This window comes from Stegostoma tigrinum, chromosome 19 (genome assembly GCF_030684315.1).
Source record: "Stegostoma tigrinum isolate sSteTig4 chromosome 19, sSteTig4.hap1, whole genome shotgun sequence".
NCBI lineage: Eukaryota > Metazoa > Chordata > Chondrichthyes > Orectolobiformes > Stegostomatidae > Stegostoma > Stegostoma tigrinum.
Genome location: NC_081372.1, coordinates 5189518 through 5207725, shown reverse-complemented (window position 1 = coordinate 5207725; position 18208 = coordinate 5189518). Strand labels below are relative to the sequence as shown.

Genomic DNA, 18208 nt, shown 5'->3' with positions numbered 1-18208 from the left:
CCTCTCGTCCTTTGTCGTTCTAAAGAGAAAAGCCCTAGTGCTCCCAATCTTTCCTCATAAGACCTTCCCTGTGTTCCAGGCATTCGAGTTGGTAAATCTCCCCTGCACATTTTCCAATGCTTCCTAAAGGAAAGTAATAAAGTTACCATAGTCTAATGGGGATCGTGGGGCTGCTGCCTTGTTACACAGAGACGCCTGGTGGTGGTTTAACCCAAGGGCCAACATACCTCAGGTGAGGGGAGAGATTGTCAAGGACAGCCGTTCGTGATAACCTCAGCCAGTATAGGAAATGAACCCAAGATGTTAGCAACACACTGCATCACAGCCCAGCTGTACAGCCAACTAAGCAAACCAGTCCCCATAACGACAGCATATTATACACAATTAACGAAACATTATGAAAAATATGGAAAATGTCTGGTGAGAAATATGTTGGACGATGAAACCTTGGTGACATATTTGACCTGGCTACTTATCACAGCTACACAAAGGCTGGCTCCTTCCACCTCTATAGCATTATCTAGCTCTGCCTCTAACCTCAGCTCATCTGTAGATGAAGCCCTCACCGAAGCCTATGGTAGATCTATACTTGACTATTCTACCACTATCGTGGCCAGCCTCCCGCATTAAACTGTTCATTAACTTGATGTCATCCAAAACTTGGTTGCCCACATTCTTACTCACTCCAGGTTGCCTTCACCCTTCAGCTCTCCACCTGGCTGACCAACATTGGCTCCTGTTAAAACAAAGTCTTCAATTTAAAATTCTCAACCTGTTTCCAAATACCTATGGTCCTCCCAATCTCCATACAATCCTGAGTTCTACAAGTCTCCAATCTATCTGCTGTCTAACAGTTTGCATTAATATCCTGGATGCTTGGGGAGCCAGCTGCCTGTAAATTCACATTTTGTGCTCTAGACCTGTCAAACACACCAATTACGTCAACAGCATGCAGGGAGAACTCTGCATCAGATGACCTCTTTGACTTACTCTGTGAGCATTGTTCAAAGTAGAGTTTTTATTAACATGAAGGAACAAATATAAAGGCATTTCTCATTCGTGTTTCTTGGAATCAAAGCATTTCCAATTCTGCTGAAGGATCATTGGCCTCATAACGTGAGCTCAATTTCTCCCTCCATCAACACTGCCAAACCTGCCAAGTATCTCCAGCAATTTCTTAGCTTGGGTGTTTCCTTCCCAACTGAGATTGTGTGGAGGTGGTTACCAGTTTGAATATCTCCCTACCAGGACTGGAATCACCTTTCGTTTTCAAAAATGCCTTAGCTGGTTTTGCAGTCTCAAATGTGCTATATAAGTGCAAGGCATTACTGCTTATGAGGTTCTGTACTTCTCCAATATCTGTTTGGTTTGCAATCACTCGGTCACATCTTCTCAATCCACACCAATCTCACAAATATTCAACTTTCAAACTACAAGGATCATAAACTCCACCACTGTCTCATCATTGGACTGACAGACTCTCTTCTGATCAACTGCTAGTCAGGGTCACTTGGAACTGGGAATCCTGCAGAAGGTGAAAAGGGAAGGAAAATGTTAGTGAGAATTTATCTCACAATGAGTGACCAAGCAAAGGTCTTTCACAGCTTCACTGTGCTTTTAAAAGCTGAGTACTAACTATGCACCAAAACGAGTTTAACTGGATTATATGAAAAATATGAAGATCCATGCAAATTTATGGACCATTAATGCTAGGATTTATTTTCACACAAGCCTCATCCTGACTCTCTCCTCATCTTGCATGACAACTATACCATTTGGGACCTTTCTCCTTCATGTGTTTATCAAATTTCCACTCAAAAAAAAATTGATACATTCCCCTTAGCCACATCTATTTTGGACATGTCGCTGTAGTGAATAATGTGTTTGTGTGTGTGTGCGCGTCCGCGTGAATGTGAGTGTATGTGAGAGAGTGACTATGTGTGCGTGCATGAGAGAGTGTGTTTGTGTGTGTGGTGTGTGTGTGTGTGTGTGTGTGTGTGTGTGTGTGTGTGTGTGTGTGTGTGTCTATGTGTCTGTGTCTGTCTGTCTGTCTATCTGTTCAAATCCCATTGTGGGAGCTGGTGTAATTTAAATTCAATCAATTAACAAAAAAATGTTATAAAATCTTTGATCTCACTAATGTCTAAAAACCACTAAATCTGTTCCCCTTCCCCATCCAGTCTACATGTGATTCCAGGTTCACAGTGAGGTGGTTGTCTATCAACTGCCTTTAATAGAAAGTTCAGAAATGCTGGACACAATCATTGTCCACAACTGATACTATTCATTTCAAACCATCCCCTGTGCTAGTTCCACATTCTTATCAATTGCTGGATAAAAATGCTTCTCCTGAACTCCCTATTGACTTTTTTAATGATTTCAAACATGTATGGCTCCTTGGCTTAAATCACTGCTATTGTGGAAACATCTCCTCACTTGGCCTTTTGATTCCTTCATCATTTTAAAGACGTCAAGCACATCTCCTCTCAGTCTCCACTCTTCCACTGAAAACAGTCCAGGCTGGCTCAGTCTTTGCTGATGAATCACTCTCAGTTCATCATTGCTCTTGTGACTGGCAGATTACTGAAGGCTCTCCCCTGACATATCTGTGGGACGGCGGTCAATTCCCAGCTCCCTACTGCACAGTTTGACTTGTGTTTGTTGCCAGCAGCACTGTGCCTTGAATTTCCCATTAAAGTATGGCCCTTGTACTCTCAGAACAGACAGCATTTCTTTCACAGAGGAGGGGAAATTGAATTTGAGCTTTCCAGAATAAACAAGCCTACTTCAAAAGGTCTATTTTGCAATTAGGAATTTCACAGTAAGGCTCAACGAGAAACACCATAACTTCCCTTCCCTGAACTCTTCAAATAAAGCAGAATGAATGAGAAAGAAACACAGGCTTGTCACATTAAAACTTGAAATCTAAGTTCTAGTTTTGTGTTGCTGGTATATCAATCACTTACCACTAGTCACTCCATTTATTCGATCAGCACTTATAAGTGTAACATGGAATGATCAGCTATCGGTGGTGGAGGGACTGAGATAACACGGTGTGAAGCTGGATGAACACAGCAGGCCAAGCAGCATCAGAGGAGCAGGAAAGCTGACATTTCATTTTGTTTCAAGCTTTCCTGCTCCTCTGATGCTGCTTGGCCTGCTGTGTTCATCCAGCTTCACACCGTGTTATCTCAGCTATTGCTAGTATTGGCATTGCCTAGCTGTTCTATTTGGTCAATGATTGAAGACATGTTCTCTCCCAAGAAATAATAATTCTTGAAAAGTACTTGTAGAAATTATGGGGGGGTGGAGCACTTTGAATACTCTCAATAATCCCCCTTTTCAATGCCTCCTCCAGTCACGAGGCTTCATGCACAGCCAGGTTTTCTGTTCGTGCCTGGGGTTTTGAACACGGCTATGCACTGGGCTGTTGCCAATGGGACACAACCCTGCAGAGATGCCAACCCAGTGAAGCTCAGTAATGAAATCAGCAGTTGCTGGAAAAGCTCAGCAGGTTTGGTAGCATCTGTGAAGAGAAGTCAGAGTTAACGTTTTGGTGACCCTTCCTTAGAACCATTGGAGCTCCAGTGGAGTTCACGCGTATTAATGTGTCAACTGGAAGTAATACATTTTTGTCATGAAATGAATGACAGACTTAACCCTTTCAATGTCCTTGAGTTAAGGAAAGGTTCTTGGCTATCTCAATTCACCCCACTCTACTTTCACATAGTCTACTGATTAAAAGCAGGCCAAAGGGCCACTCAATTCCACCCTGCCATTTGGTAAGGTCATGGTCAATCTGATTGTGACCTTTCCCCTTAACTCTCTACTCATCCACATATCAAAAAATCCATCTACCACAGCCTTGAATATATCCAATGATCTAGCATCTACAGTTCACTAGTAATTAGTCTGCCATTTAGTCTGTAGACAGTATGCTGCTTGGTGTTGTGCAATGTTGTCTGTGTCTCTCCACAAGACTGCAAGGAATTTTCACTGAGATTCAGGTGGTGCAGGTCAGCTGTGGAGAGGCCCAGCTTGTACTGAACCTCTTTAACAAGGGCTACTCATGCCATGGTCACTCTAAACCTGCCACTTCACAGGTGTATGCTGTCACCTGATCATGACTTGCCTTGTTTCCAAAGAGAGGTTCAAAGACACACTTGAGAAAATTTCACCTCATCTCTGTCTCAAAAGGGATTTAATCTTATTTTTATATATATCCTTTGTTTCTAGATTCCTCTACAAGAGGAATCAGCCTTTCCACATTCTCTGTCAAAACCTCAGGATCTTATATTGCCTCTCACTCTTCGAATTCCAACAATCTTCCAAACTCCAGGAGTACAAGCCCCTCCCACCCAAACTTTCCTCTGTCCATTCCAGCCACAGGTATTGGTTAGCTCAGTTGATTGAACAGCTAGTTTATAATGCACAAATGGCAAAAGAAGGAGTTAAATTCTCACAGCAGATAAGATAACTATGAAAGGCTTCCCTTCTAAACCTGCTGTCCTCTCACCTGAGATATGGTGACTCTCAGGTTAAGCCACCTCTAGCTGTTTGGTTCTAATTAGAGACCAGTCTTTCCAGTAGGACTGTGATGACCCTGTCTATACATTTGAAATTCCTCATCTCAGAAATTTCCTGTGCGAATTAACCCTTCAGCCCTCTCCATAGTTCTTCTATCCATCCTGAAGAGTGTTGACCAGAATCAGAAACAAAAGCTCCATTGAGACTGCACCTGTGTTTTATAAATGTCATCGTAACACATGGCTTTCATCTATAAACTTTCACCTTGTGATTTCCCAACTTTAAAAGCAGATGGCATTCGAAAATGAACCAAACTACGATACACAGGAAAGCTAAATTGGATAGTGAGTAACTGCTCCTAGGAGTAATAGGTCAAAAATAGAAAAACATCAAAAAGATCTTATGTAATTAACTTACAACTAATTAGGGGGCATAAGCAGAAGTGAAGCAAAGAGTAGGTGAATCTAGTATTGTACTTTGTTTTACTTTTAAATGGCAACATTTCTTGAGTGACTGATTATTTTTTGGGGGGCAAAGCCTATTGAGTTACTCAGCATCAGAGAATCCTTACACTGTGGAAGCAGACCATTCCACCCATTGAGTCCACACTGGCCCTCTGAAGAGCATCCCATCCAGACCCACCCTATCCCCGCAATCCTGTATTTCCCATGGCTAACCCACCGAGACCACACACTACGGGCAATTTAGCATGGCCGATCCATCTAACCTGCACATCTTTGGACTGTGGGAGAAAACCAGAGCACCTGGAGGAAGCCCACGGAGACACGGGGAGAATGTGCAATGGATTCATTGTCATTGTTAGACTCTTGATTCTAAATATTCACTGAATTTAAATTCCACCAGCTGCCACGGCATGATTCAAACCCAGGTCCCCAGAATATTCTGAGGAAGGATCACTGGGCCTGAAGCGTTAACTCTGTTTTTTCCTTCACAGATGGCCAGACCTGCTGAGCTTTTCCAGCAATTTCTGCTTTGTTTCCTCAGAAGTGGTGAGCGCGTGGACTGCGCTGCCGGCAGTGGTAGTGGAGTCAGATATTTTAGAAACTTTTAAGTGACTCTTGGATAGGCACATAGAGGATGGTAAAATGTAGGGTATGCAGGGTAGATTGATCTTAGTAGGATAACAGGTCGGCACAACATCGTGGGGCCGAAGGGCCTGTACTGTTCTATCTTCCATGTTCTATGTAGAGCATTACCCGGATCTCTGGGTTAATAGTCCAGCTATAATACCACTTGGCCATTGCCTCCCCACAAGGTAGAAGATCTGGCAGGATCCTGTTGAATTGTGAAGCAGACTTAAGGGGCTGAATGGCCTACTTTCATCCCTGTGTTCTTGTGTACTCCTCTACTTGGAATACTGCGTCCAGTTCTGGGCGCCCTATTATAGGAAAGATGTGGATGCTTTGGAGAGGGTTCAGAGGAGGTTTACCAGGATGCTGCCTGGACTGGAGGGCTTATCTTATGAAGAGAGGTTGACTGAGCTCGGTCTCTTTTCATTGGAGAAAAGGAGGAGGAGAGGGGACCTAATTGAGGTATACAAGATAATGAGAGGCATAGATAGAGTTGATAGCCAGAGACTATTTCCCAGGGCAGAAATGGCTAGCACGAGGGGTCATAGTTTTAAGCTGGTTGGTGGAAAGTATAGAGGGGATGTCAGAGGCAGGTTCTTTACGCAGAGAGTTGTGACAGCATGGAATGCGTTGCCAGCAGCAGTTGTGGAAGCAAGGTCATTGGGGTCATTTAAGAGACTGCTGGACATGTATATGGTCACAGAAATTTGAGGATGCATACATGAGGATCAATGGTCGGCACAACATTGTAGGCTGAAGGGCCTGTTCTGTGCTGTACTGTTCTATGTTCTATGTTCTATGTTCTATAACTCAGAAAATCCAGGATTCCGGATGCTATTTTAACTGCTTTCTTGTCCTGCTCCTTCGCCAATTTGTGAACATATTTACCCAGGTTTCTCTGTTCCTACACCCCTTTAGATTTGTAACTTCTATCTTATTTTGCCTTTCCATATTCTTCACTTCACATTTCCCTGTGTTAAGCTTCATCCGTCCGTACCTCCTACTGGACAGACTATATCATCTTGAAGCCTATCACTATCCCAGTTCACAATACTTCAAGGGTTTGTGTCAGCTGCAAACTTATAAATTGTGCACAGCACACACAGATCTAGTCTTTAACAAAAACAGAAATTACTGGAGAAATTCAGCAGGTCTGGCAGCAGCTGTGGAGAGAAACAGAGTTAATGCTTTGGGTCCAGTTTTGGATCCAGTGATCCTCTTTCACAACATTAACGTGGATCAAGGCTGTGGTTTTAATACTGGCCTCCTGAGAGCTCCATTATATACTTTCCTTCCTTCTTATGAACAATGTTTTCCTGTCATTCAAGCTACTTCACATCAATGTTGTTACTATACTTTTTATTTCATAACTTCAGAAACTCACTGCATTATGGTTCTCCTTTTTTCCTACATTCTCCCCCAGTTCAGGCTCACATCCTCCTCCACACAACCTTCACTTTAGACCATAAGACTGTAAGATACAGGAGCAGAATTAGGTCATTATTACAGCCCAGTTTGCTCTGTCGTTCAATCATGGCTGATATGTTTCTTAACCCCAATCTCTTGCCTTGTCTCTGTAACTCTTGCTCTCTTTATTAATCAAAAACTATCTATATCTATCTTAAAGACGCTTAGAACATTGAACATAGAACATAGAATAATACAGCGCAGAAGGTGCCCTTCGGCCCTCGATGTTGCACCAACTTGTGAAGTAATCTAAGCCCCTCCCCCTACACTATCCCATCATTATCCATATGCTTATCCAAGGACTGCTTAAATGCCCCTCATGTGGCTGAGTTCACTAAATAACTTAATAATTTGACCTCCGCTGCCCTCTGTGGTCTCTCATTATTCTGAAAGTTTCACTCAGCCCCCACATCTTTCAAAACTCCATCAAGTACAGACTCAGAGTCCTTAAATCTCTCATCATATGACAAAGTCTTCATTCTTAGATCATTCCTGTAAATGTTGTCTGGTTCCCTTCCGATGCCAACATGTCGTTCCTTAGGTATGGGGCCCAAAACTACTCACAATATTCCAAATGTGTTCTGACCAGAGCTTTATCCAGCCTCAGCAGTGCATCCCTGCTCTTGTATTCTCGTCCCCTTGAAATGAATGCTAACATTGCATTTCCCTTCTCAACTGCCAACTGAACAAGCATGTTAACTTTAGGAGAATCCTGAACTACTCACAAGTCCCTTTATGCTTCAGGTTTACAAAGCTTTACCCCATTTAGAAAATAGTCTATGCTTCTATTCTGCCTCCCAGTGTGCATAACCTCACACTTTCCCACATTGTATTCCAACTGCCACTTTGTTGCCCATGCTTCTGCAGCCTCCTCCACTTCCTCAACTCGACATGACCTTTCACCTATCTTTGTGTCAAATCCAAACTTAGCAACAATGCCCTCGGTTCCTTCATCCAGATGGCTAATGTACAACGTGAAGAGCTGTGGCCCCAACACAGACCCCTGTGGAACTCCACTAGTCAGCAGGTGCCATCCTGAAAAAACCCCGTTATCCCCACTCTTTGCCTTCTGCCAGTCAGCCAATTCCAGTACCTCGCCTATAACAACATGAGCTCTTAACTTATTCAGCAATTTCCTGTGCAACATCATGTCAAGGCCTTTTTGAAATCCATATGGATCACACCCACTGATTCTCCTTTGTCTAAATTGCTTGTTACCTCTTCAAAGAATTCTAACAGATTTGTCAGACATGACCTCCCCTTGACAATGCTGCGCTGACTCAGCCCTAATTTACAATGCACTTGCAAGTAGTCTGCAATCTCTTTCTTAATAATTCTAAAGTCTCACAAATGACTGAGGTCAAGCCACACACATCACTCTCTGCGTGAAAAAGTTGCTCCTTAGTTTTTTTCCATCTCACCTTAAATCTATGCCCTCTAGCTTTGGATTCCTCACCCTGGGGAAAAGACCTTGTCTATTAACCAGACCCATGCCCCTTACAATTTTACAAGCCTCTATAAGGTCACCCCACAGCCTCCGACGCTCCAAGGAAAATAGCCCCAGTCTATTCAGCCTCTCCCTGTAGCTCAAACCCTCCAACCCTGGCAACATCCTTGGAGATCTTTTCTGAATCCTTTCAAGTTTCACAACATTCTTCCTGTAGTAGGAACCAGAACTGCACACAGTATTCCAAAAGTGGCCTAACCAATGTCCTGTACATGACCTCCCAATGCCTATACTTAATGCACCGACTGATAAAGGCGAGCATATCAAACACTTCCCTCACTATCTTATCTACCTGTGACTCCACTTTCAAGGAACTATGAACCTGACTCCAAGGTCTCTTTGTTCAGCAACACTCCTCAGGACCTTACCATGAAATGTATAAGTCCTGCCCTGATTTGCCTTTCCAAAATGCAGCACCTCACATTTATCTAAATTAAACTCCATCTGCCACTCCTCGGCCCATTGGCCCATCTGATCCAAGATCCTGTTGTACTCTGAGGTAACCTTCTTCGCTGTCCGCTACACCTCCAACTTTGGCATCATCTGCAAACTCAGTAACCACACTTCCTTCGTTCATATCAAAATCAATTATACAAATGATGAAAAGCAGTGGCCCTAGCACTGATCCATGTGACACACAGCTGGCCACAGGCTTCCAGTCTGAAAAACAACCTGCCATCACCACCCTGTCTTCTATCTTTGAGCCAGTCCTGTATTCAAATGGCTGGTTCTTCCTGTATTCTGTGTGATCTAACCTTACTAACCAGTTTACCATGAGGAACTTTGTTGAACGCCTTACTGATGTCCACATAGATCGCAACCATCACTCTGCCCTCATCAATCTTCTTTGTTACTTCTTCAAAAAACTCAAGATCATGAGACATGATTTCCCATGCACAAAGGCTTGACTATCCCTAATCAGTCCTTGCCTTTTCAAACACCTGCAAATCCTGTCCCTCAGGATTCACTCCAACAACTTGCCCACCATTGATATCAGGCTCACCAGTCTATAGTTCCCTGGCGTTTCTTTACCACCTTTCTTAAATAGAAGAACCACGTTAGCCAACCTCCAGTCTTCTGGCACCTCAATTGTGGCTACTGATGATACAAATCCTTTTGATAGGGCTGTATCCTTTGATATTCAGTTCCCAGCCCTGATTTCCTTGCAGCCACGCCTCTGTGATACTCACAACATCGCACCTACCAATTTCAATTTATGCTACAAGTTCATTTATCCTGTTTTGTAAACTGTGTGCATTTCAGTAAAACACCCTCAGCCCTGCATTGACTGCTCCCCTCCTCATGGTTATCCCCTTATCTGTTGCACCTGAAGTTAGATTCCTGACCCTTTGCATGCTCTCCATCTTATTACTTGTTCTGGAAATGCAATGGATCTGTGCTGAGCCCTCCCCTATCGTAACTCCTCCCATAATTTTCCAGGCAACTGAACCCACTACCATCATCAACAACAACCCCCCAAACTATTTCTGAAGAAGGGTCCAGACCTGAAACATCAGCCTTTCTGTTCCTCTGATGCTGCCTGGCCTGCTGTGTTCATCCAGCTCCACACTTCGTTATGCCAGGTTATAGTCTAACAGATTCATTTGAAACCACAAGCTTTCAGAGCAGCAATGCAAGCTGAAAGTCACGCCTGACAAAAGGGGCTGCTGGTGCCATGTGACTTCTGACCTTATCCACCCCAGTCCAACACCAGCACCTCCACATCATGGCTTATGTAGAAGGCAGGTAAGAGTCAATCACATTGTTGTGGGTCTGGAGCCAGACCGGGTAAAGGTGGCAGATTTCCATCTGTAAAGGACATTAGTGAACCAGATGGACTTCTCTGACTATGGATTCATGGCTTTTAGGCTCTTATTTCCAGATTTTTATTGAATTCACATGTTACCATCTGCCATGGCAGGCAGGATTCAAGCCAAGGTCCCCAGAACATACCTGGGTCTCTGGATCGAAAGCCTTACGACAATACCACTAGGCTATCGTCTGCTCTCGTCCAGCATTCTCTGCATTTGTTTCTGATTTCCAGTATCTGCGGAATTTGTCTTTTATGTTTTTCGTTATTTGGGCTTCAACGTTGCACACCTGTCTGTTCTAAGACATTTCATCGAACGTTGTTTGAAAGTCTTCATACATGACATTAACTCCACTACGCTCATCAACTCTCTGTCACCTCGTCTGAAAAATCTAGCAAACTCAAAAAATGCAATTTACCTTGAACATACCCTCTTTAATTCATCCATATTTTTCCAAGCAAAAGCCAGTTTTATTTCAGATTATCATTTCTGAAACTTTTCCCACACTGAGGTTAAATAGGCAGGTCTGCGTAAGCTCAGTCATCAGTTAGTTACAGCCCAGAAGTGGCCGTTGAGCCCATCTAGTGTATACTGGCCTACCTACACTTATCCCACTTTCCAAAGCTCTGAAAGTTAGGTCATTTCAAGGGCTCATCCAAGCAAGGCTTCCCTCCTTCCCAGCTATAAGAAAGCAAACTATTGTCTTTTACTCACAAGGGGTTACCATTCAAGTTGATTGGTTTAGCACGATATGAACAGGATTTCATTTTTACGCAATCAAGTCTAACTTGGAATTTTAAGATTTGAAGGACCTGAAGGGGGTGACTCGGATTTTAACCCATAAATATTTGGTCTTGAGAGAATGTTTTCAACAAGTTAGAAACGCTGAATTAGGATTAAGGCATTTAAGACACCAAATTTCATTGGAATGATTATAATTTTTGAGAAAAGAGAGATCATGTTTTGTGTTCATTCTCGTTCAATACTGATCCAATCAGATTTCCAAGGTGGCGGCAGAATAAGACACCCTATCGCCTGAGCTCGCAGCTCCACCCGTTCTTCTTCTTTTCTTCTCTTCTTCTTCCTCTTCGTGTTTTTTCCTTCTTCTCTCTTGGCCTCCGACAATTCCCAGCCTCCGGCGACAATTCCTGGCCTTTGGCGATGACACCCGGCCTGCCGTAGCGGCCTCCCGGCTTGGTGTGGCAACCTACCAGACTGGCAAGGAGACCTTCCCGGGCGGTCTCCCAGAGTGGCATCCTTGGCCCGGAGTGGCAGTCTGAAGCGATCCCCCAGCCTCACGATCGTCAAGGTGAAGTCCAGCACAGTATAGAGCCAGGACTAGGTGCCAGCATGGTCTGGATTGGAAGGCCATTGCTCTGAACTTCTTTTTCTGCAACGCTGGTCATTTTATTTCTCTAGTTTCTAAGATCTTGTAACTATAGGTGTGCCTAGACACCTCTGTGCCTAAGATGTTCCTGTAAGTGGCGATACATAAACTTTTCACTGTACACATGTGACAATAAAGTTCATTCATTCATTCAATCTTCATTAGCCTCCATTTTATGACCAGTTGATGAAGAAGGAGTAACTCGTAACGATGATGTTTTCAGATTGAGGAGACCAGAGCTATTCTCCCTGGAGCCTCACTGAAATTTTTGAGGGGTTTGACAGGGCAGACACTGAGACCTTTCTTCCCTTGGCTGGGGAATCTAGAATGCAGGAGCTGAGGTACAGGTCACTCAGTGCATCTCAAAAGTACTGCCAGCTTTAATGGTACTCCTCTCTTGCAAATGAAAAGAAAGTAGATGGAATTTATGTAGTGCCTAGCTAAAGGTGAAATCACCATAGTCTCTCTCATTACAGAGAGATGATCGGTGGTGGTTTAACCTGAGGGTCACCACACCTCAGGCAAGGTTGAGATGGCAAGCCCTTAGTTGGTGCAGGGATTGAAGCCTTGCTATTGGTGGGCTCACAAGCTCGGTTGTCTGGATGTGATAATGGGAACTGCAGATGCTGGAGAATCCAAGATAATAAAGTGTGAAGCTGGATGAACACAGCAGGCCAAGCAGCATCTCAGGAGCACAAAAGCTGATGTTTCGGGCCTAGATGAAGGGTCTAGGCCCGAAACGTCAGCTTTTGTACTCCTGAGATGCTGCTTGGCCTGCTGCGTCCATCCAGCTTCACACTTTATTATCTCGGTTGTCTGGATGGCTGGTTTGGTGATGCTAGCTGCGTGGGTTCAATTCCTGCACTGCACAAAATTTATGAAAGGCTCTCCTTTACAACATCTTTCCACACGTATTTCCCTTAAACGTTTTCACTCTCACCTCGAAATCATGATCCCTAGTAATTGAGTCTCCCACTCTGGGAAAAAGCTTCTTGCTATCCGTCCTGTCTATATCTCTCGTGATTTTGTAGACCTCAGTCAGGTCCCCCCTCACCTGGGTGTGCTGACCCTAAGTTAAACTACCACCAGTCATCCCTCTTCAATGAGATTTGGCTGCACCAAACAAAAGGCAGGATGCCTCAAACCCTTTCAAAAACAATGCTGAATAGCCCTTAAAATGGTGTGACGATCAGAGCTGTGGGCCACAGTGGAAAGTGGGGTTAGTGTAGCTGGGGTGGCACAGACTCAATGGGCCCAAGGGCCTCTTCTGTGCTGTATGTTTAATTGTTGGCTGGGTTACCCAGACCTGCTAATTGAACCTTGGCAGTCTGTCATTTTGGGCAGGAAACATTTCCTCACAGGGGTGATTGAGACCCCAAGGGGTCTAAGCCTGAAACATCAGCTTTTGAGCTCCTGAGATGCTGCTTGGCCTGCTGTGTTCATCCAGCCCCACACTTTGTTATCTTGGATTCTCCAGCATCTGCAGCTCCCATTATCTCTGTGGAAAGCAGGCAACAGGTTTTGATAGAGGCTCTGGATTGGTGCAGGCTTGGAGGGCCGAAGAGCCTGTTCCTGTGCTGTAATTTTCTTTGTTCTTTGACTTGGGATATATTTCCAAGTGAGGGAGGGATTGGTTTGCAGGGGAACTTGTGGGGAGGCAGGGGAGATGATGGTGTTCCCATGTATCTGCTGCTCTTGTCCTTCTAGATGGAAGTGGTCATGGATTTTTGAAGGTGCTTTCTGAGGACACTAAGACTGAGATGGCTAGATCTTTGGGTGGTAAGGGGATAGAGAGATGGTGCAGGAAGTGGAGCTGAAGATTAACCATAGTACTGTTGAATGTGGGGGGTCTGTATGACCTCCAGCTACCCTGTTACTTATCTTCTGAGGGTGATCATACCCACTTATTGCAGTCAAACAGCATCCCTTTCTTGGCCCATTAAGCAGTGTCAATAAGAGTCCGCCCGCCCCAAACCAGGTAAGGGGAAATTCGTCCTGGTCCAACGCCTCCTGTAGGTGGTGAACTGTCATTACATCTTCCCTCCCCACCCCTCCCCCAGCCCAACCGGACACGTCCATTCAGTCAATACTGAACTCCAACTTTGGGACATCTCAAAACAAGTTCACCGACCCTCTCCCGGGGCACAGCTCTCTTGAATGTGAAAGCAATTAATTTCCCTTCTCTCCTGTGGGTTTATCTCAGGTCTGTTCTGGTTGAACGATCTTTTTAAAAAATAACTTGGGAAAACCCACAGCGGAAGAAGGGAGACTCGGATCTCTCGGTTCCATCTCTCCTTCTCTCTCTCTCAATTACTCACATCGATTCCGTCTTTGCCCGGGGGTCCCGCGGGTCCGTTCGGTCCGAAAGGTTCTATAATCGGCTCCTGGGGAATGAGGAGGTGAAATTAAACAGGAACCAATGTAGGCAAAAGGGAACGTCCCAGACCTGGAGGCAGGCTTCACTTTCAATGCACAGAAAGATTCCATGCTAACGGGGCGGGGGGGGGGGAAGGAGTCGGTGATCTGGGGCGGTGATGGGGGAAGTGGGCGGTGAGAATCGCGATGGTCCCGGAGCTGGGTAACTAAGTATCGGAAGCTCATCGGGATTGGTGTCGGGGTTTCAAGGCAGGGTATCGGGCTTATATCGTGGGTCAGCCCCCCCCCCCCCCCCCGGGTATCGGAAAGGTATCGACGTTTCGCAGGCGTCCTGGGCAGGTATCGGACCGCGTGTCACAGGGATCCTGCGCAGGGTATCGGAGAGGTATCGGACTGAGGGTCACAGGGATCGCCCGCGGGGTATCGGAGAGGTATCGGACTGAGGGTCACAGGGATCCCGCGCAGGGTATCGGAGAATTATCGGACTGAGTGTCTCAGGGATCGCCCGCGGGGTATCGGAGAGGTATCAGACTGAGGGTCACAGGGATCCCGCTCAGGGTATCGGAGAGGTATCGGAGTGAGGGTCACAGGGATCCCGCGCAGGGTATCGGAGAGGTATCGGAGTGAGGGTCACAGGGATCCCGCGCAGGGTATCGGAGAATTATCGGACTGAGGGTCACAGGGATCCTGCGCAGGGAATCGAACTGGGTATCGTGGACTGACTGTCAGGACATTTCAGGCTTAGTGTCGACGGCTCTTGGATGTCAATAAGATATCGATTAGGGTATCAGAGACCTCCAGGGCTGGGTATTGGAGGGCTCAGGCGGGGATATCGGGCTGGGTCTTGCGAGACTCGCGGAGGTATCGGACTCAGTATCGGTGACACACGGGTCCGGTAAGGGAGTTGGGGGAACTAGCTCGGGTCTAGGAGAGGATGGAAGGATGATTCACATTGAATCGAGATGGAGGAAAATGGACGATTTAAATTTTAACCGAAAGTCGAAAACAAACAATGATCGCCAAAGAAACAACAGAGCAATACAAGAAGCGAATTGATTTTCTGCCCCCTGTGGGGGTATTCACTTAGCGTTATTGCCCCCCCCCCCCCATTCCCACTCATGCCCCTTCCACAAGGAGCCGCGGCCGATCCCGGAAATTTCCTGACACATTCCGACCGTCCCCCCCACTACCCCAGCACCTCTCCAATTACCGAGAGATTCAGCCCAAGACCCTGTCTCCATTCCCATTTCCCTATCCCAATCCACATTCCCAAGCCAATTTTCCATCCATATCCTCATCCCCATTTCTCCATCCGTATCCTCATTCCCACTTCCCCATCCACATCGCCATCCCCATGTGCCCATCCCTATCCCATCCCCATTTCCCCATCCCAACACTATCCCAATTTCCTCATCACCATTTCCCCATGTCTATCCTCACCACCGTTTGCCCATCCCACCTCCATTTCCCCGTCCCTGTCCCAATTTCCGACCCAATCCCACGTCCCTATCCCATTCCCATCCCTATCCCACTCCCAATCCCTGTCCTTAAAGCCTGGGGTATATCGCTAAAGCCGGCAACTGAACAGGAACCGGGGGTGTGGGATGAGAGGGTTGTTGCATGAAAGCATAAATACATAGGGCATTGCGAACCAATTGAACGCGGGCTCTGGGGAAACTGCTAATGGGCTAGCCTCAGGCGCGGCAGGCTGAAGGGCCTCCCGCACCATGTGATTCTACCCCCAGTACCCCCTCCCCCCACCCCGGTGTTGCCTAGGAGCTGCCCGGTGCCCGGTCTGGGGGTTTCTAACGGCGGCCGGGGGTTGTGTGTCTGAGCAGCCTCGGGGGGAGGGTGTTGAGGGGGGAGTGCGGTCAGACAGAATGGCTCACATTCCGACAGCGAGAGCGAGCGGCGAGCCCGGCAACAAAGCTGGCATTGTCCGAGTGAGCCTCACACACACACACACACACTCACACACATACACACACACACACACACTCACACACACACACACTCACACACACACACACACTCTCACACTCAGACACACACACATACACTCACACACACACACACACTCAGACACACACATACACACTCGCTCACACACACACACATACTCACTCACACACACACACACTCACTCACACACACGCTCACACACACACACACTCAGACACACACATACACTCACTCGCTCACACACACACACACACACACACTCAGACACACACATACACTCACTCGCTCACACACACACTCAGACACATTCACACACGCACACACACACATATATTCGCTCGCTCACACACACACACACATATACACACACACAGACACACATACACAAACACACACACACACACATACATACACACACACACTGAGAGCTGCCCTGGAAAACCATCCTGAGAGAAACTCACCCAACAGTGGGCTCTGGGGAAACTACACACTGACACCAACCCCGTCCCAAGCAGCTCCTAACAAAACCTCCAGCCGGTGTCCCTGAGCAAGGGGTAAAACTTCAAAATCAACATCAGCCCGTCATCGCGGCCGATCTGCCCCTTAAACTAATCTACTCAGAACGTTGACAAATCCGGATAGATACAAATCCGGATAAATACAAATCCAGATAGATACAAATCCGGATAGATACAAATCCGGATAAATACAAATCCGGATAAATACAAATCCAGATAGATACAAATCCGGATAAATACAAATCCGGATAGATACAAATCCGGATAGATACAAATCCGGATAAATACAAATCCGGATAGATACAAATCCGGATAAATACAAATCCGGATAAATACAAATCCGGATAGATACAAATCCGGATAGATACAAATCCGGATAGATAAAAATTCAGATAGATACAAATCCAGGTGGTTTCAGATCAAGGTGACCCTTTAAGATGATGCTCTCCTCTTGGGTCAGGCGGTCCCTCAGTGCATTTGCCCCTCCAGTACTCTCCCTATTACCCCCTTTCCCAGCAGCGGCTCCCGAATGTAAGCGGTTCATTCAGACCCTTACCTGGGCTCCGGATTTTAACAGGAGCTGGGAGACTATCAGCAGCCCCAGTGCCCAGATTATGGCCATAGCTCCCTCTTCGCCCTTGCTCTCAGCTCCTGGTTAACGAGTTGCAGTCTGGATCCAGATAAACCAGTAACTCCAGAGGCAGCAAGCAGCCGGTCTCTGCCCCATCCCCATGATTGACAGCTCTTGGGGAGGGGATGGGGAAGGAGGGCTGCCCTGGGGGCAGGGCCCGCTGCTAACACCGGGACATGTCAAACCGAGAGCCGCTGGAAAGAGGCAGCAAATCTGTTAGCACACGGAGTCTCTCAGGGCTGACATCTCCTGTAAACCAGGTGAGTTATCCACAAGGAATACATGAACTGAACAGGAGCTAGGAAGAGAAATGACCTGAAGGAGGAACGAAGGAGGAGAAAGGTTGAAGAAGTGCAGAGCCTTTTTGTTTCAGAACAAAGTCATATCAAGGCACACGGCTGTCGCTGGCTGGGCCTGCCTTAATTGCCCGGTCCTAATTGCAGAAGGTGGTGGTGAGCTACGGCAGCTGGGATGTAGGGGCAGCCTCAGAGAGGGAGCTCCACGAATGATGGCGAAACTCATCAGGAACAGCCTCTTCACTCCAGCGTAGTGTCAGATCGGACTCCGGGCTTTAACTCGGTTTTCTTCCTTCACAGATATTGCCAGATCTGCTGAGTTTTATCCAGCATTCTTTGGATTTGGTTCAGGATTTCCAACAACCACAGTACTTTTACCATACCAAGGGTGGGCGAGGAGGGCAATGTTCAATACGAGGAGAAATCAAGAGATTTTTAATGAACTTGTTCTTACGTGCCTCTGGAGCAGAGAGCCTCGGACTCCTGGCTCATAGGTAGGGGCAGCACCACTGCACCACGAGAGAGGGGTATGCGGCGTGGCACTGTGGTAAAAATCTGCATTATGGTACTGGTTAGTAGAATAGGCTGGAGGGGCCAAATGGTCTCCTGTTGCTCCTATTTCTACAATTCCAAAG

General features: G+C 46.2%; 1 protein-coding gene across 1 annotated transcript in view; it reads right to left on the bottom strand.

Moving 5' to 3' along the window:
- The window catches only part of col9a3 (collagen, type IX, alpha 3), a 187264-nt gene extending 169692 nt beyond the window's left edge, over positions 1-17572 (bottom strand). Inside the window, exons 1-2 of the mRNA XM_059652715.1 lie at positions 17203-17572; positions 14109-14174 (exon numbers count right to left, since the gene is read on the bottom strand). Of these exons, the coding sequence (XP_059508698.1) occupies positions 14109-14174; positions 17203-17268 (132 nt within the window). The 5' untranslated portion in view covers positions 17269-17572. The remainder of the gene's footprint in view (positions 1-14108; positions 14175-17202) is intronic.
- Between the last annotated feature and the right edge of the window lie 636 nt (positions 17573-18208).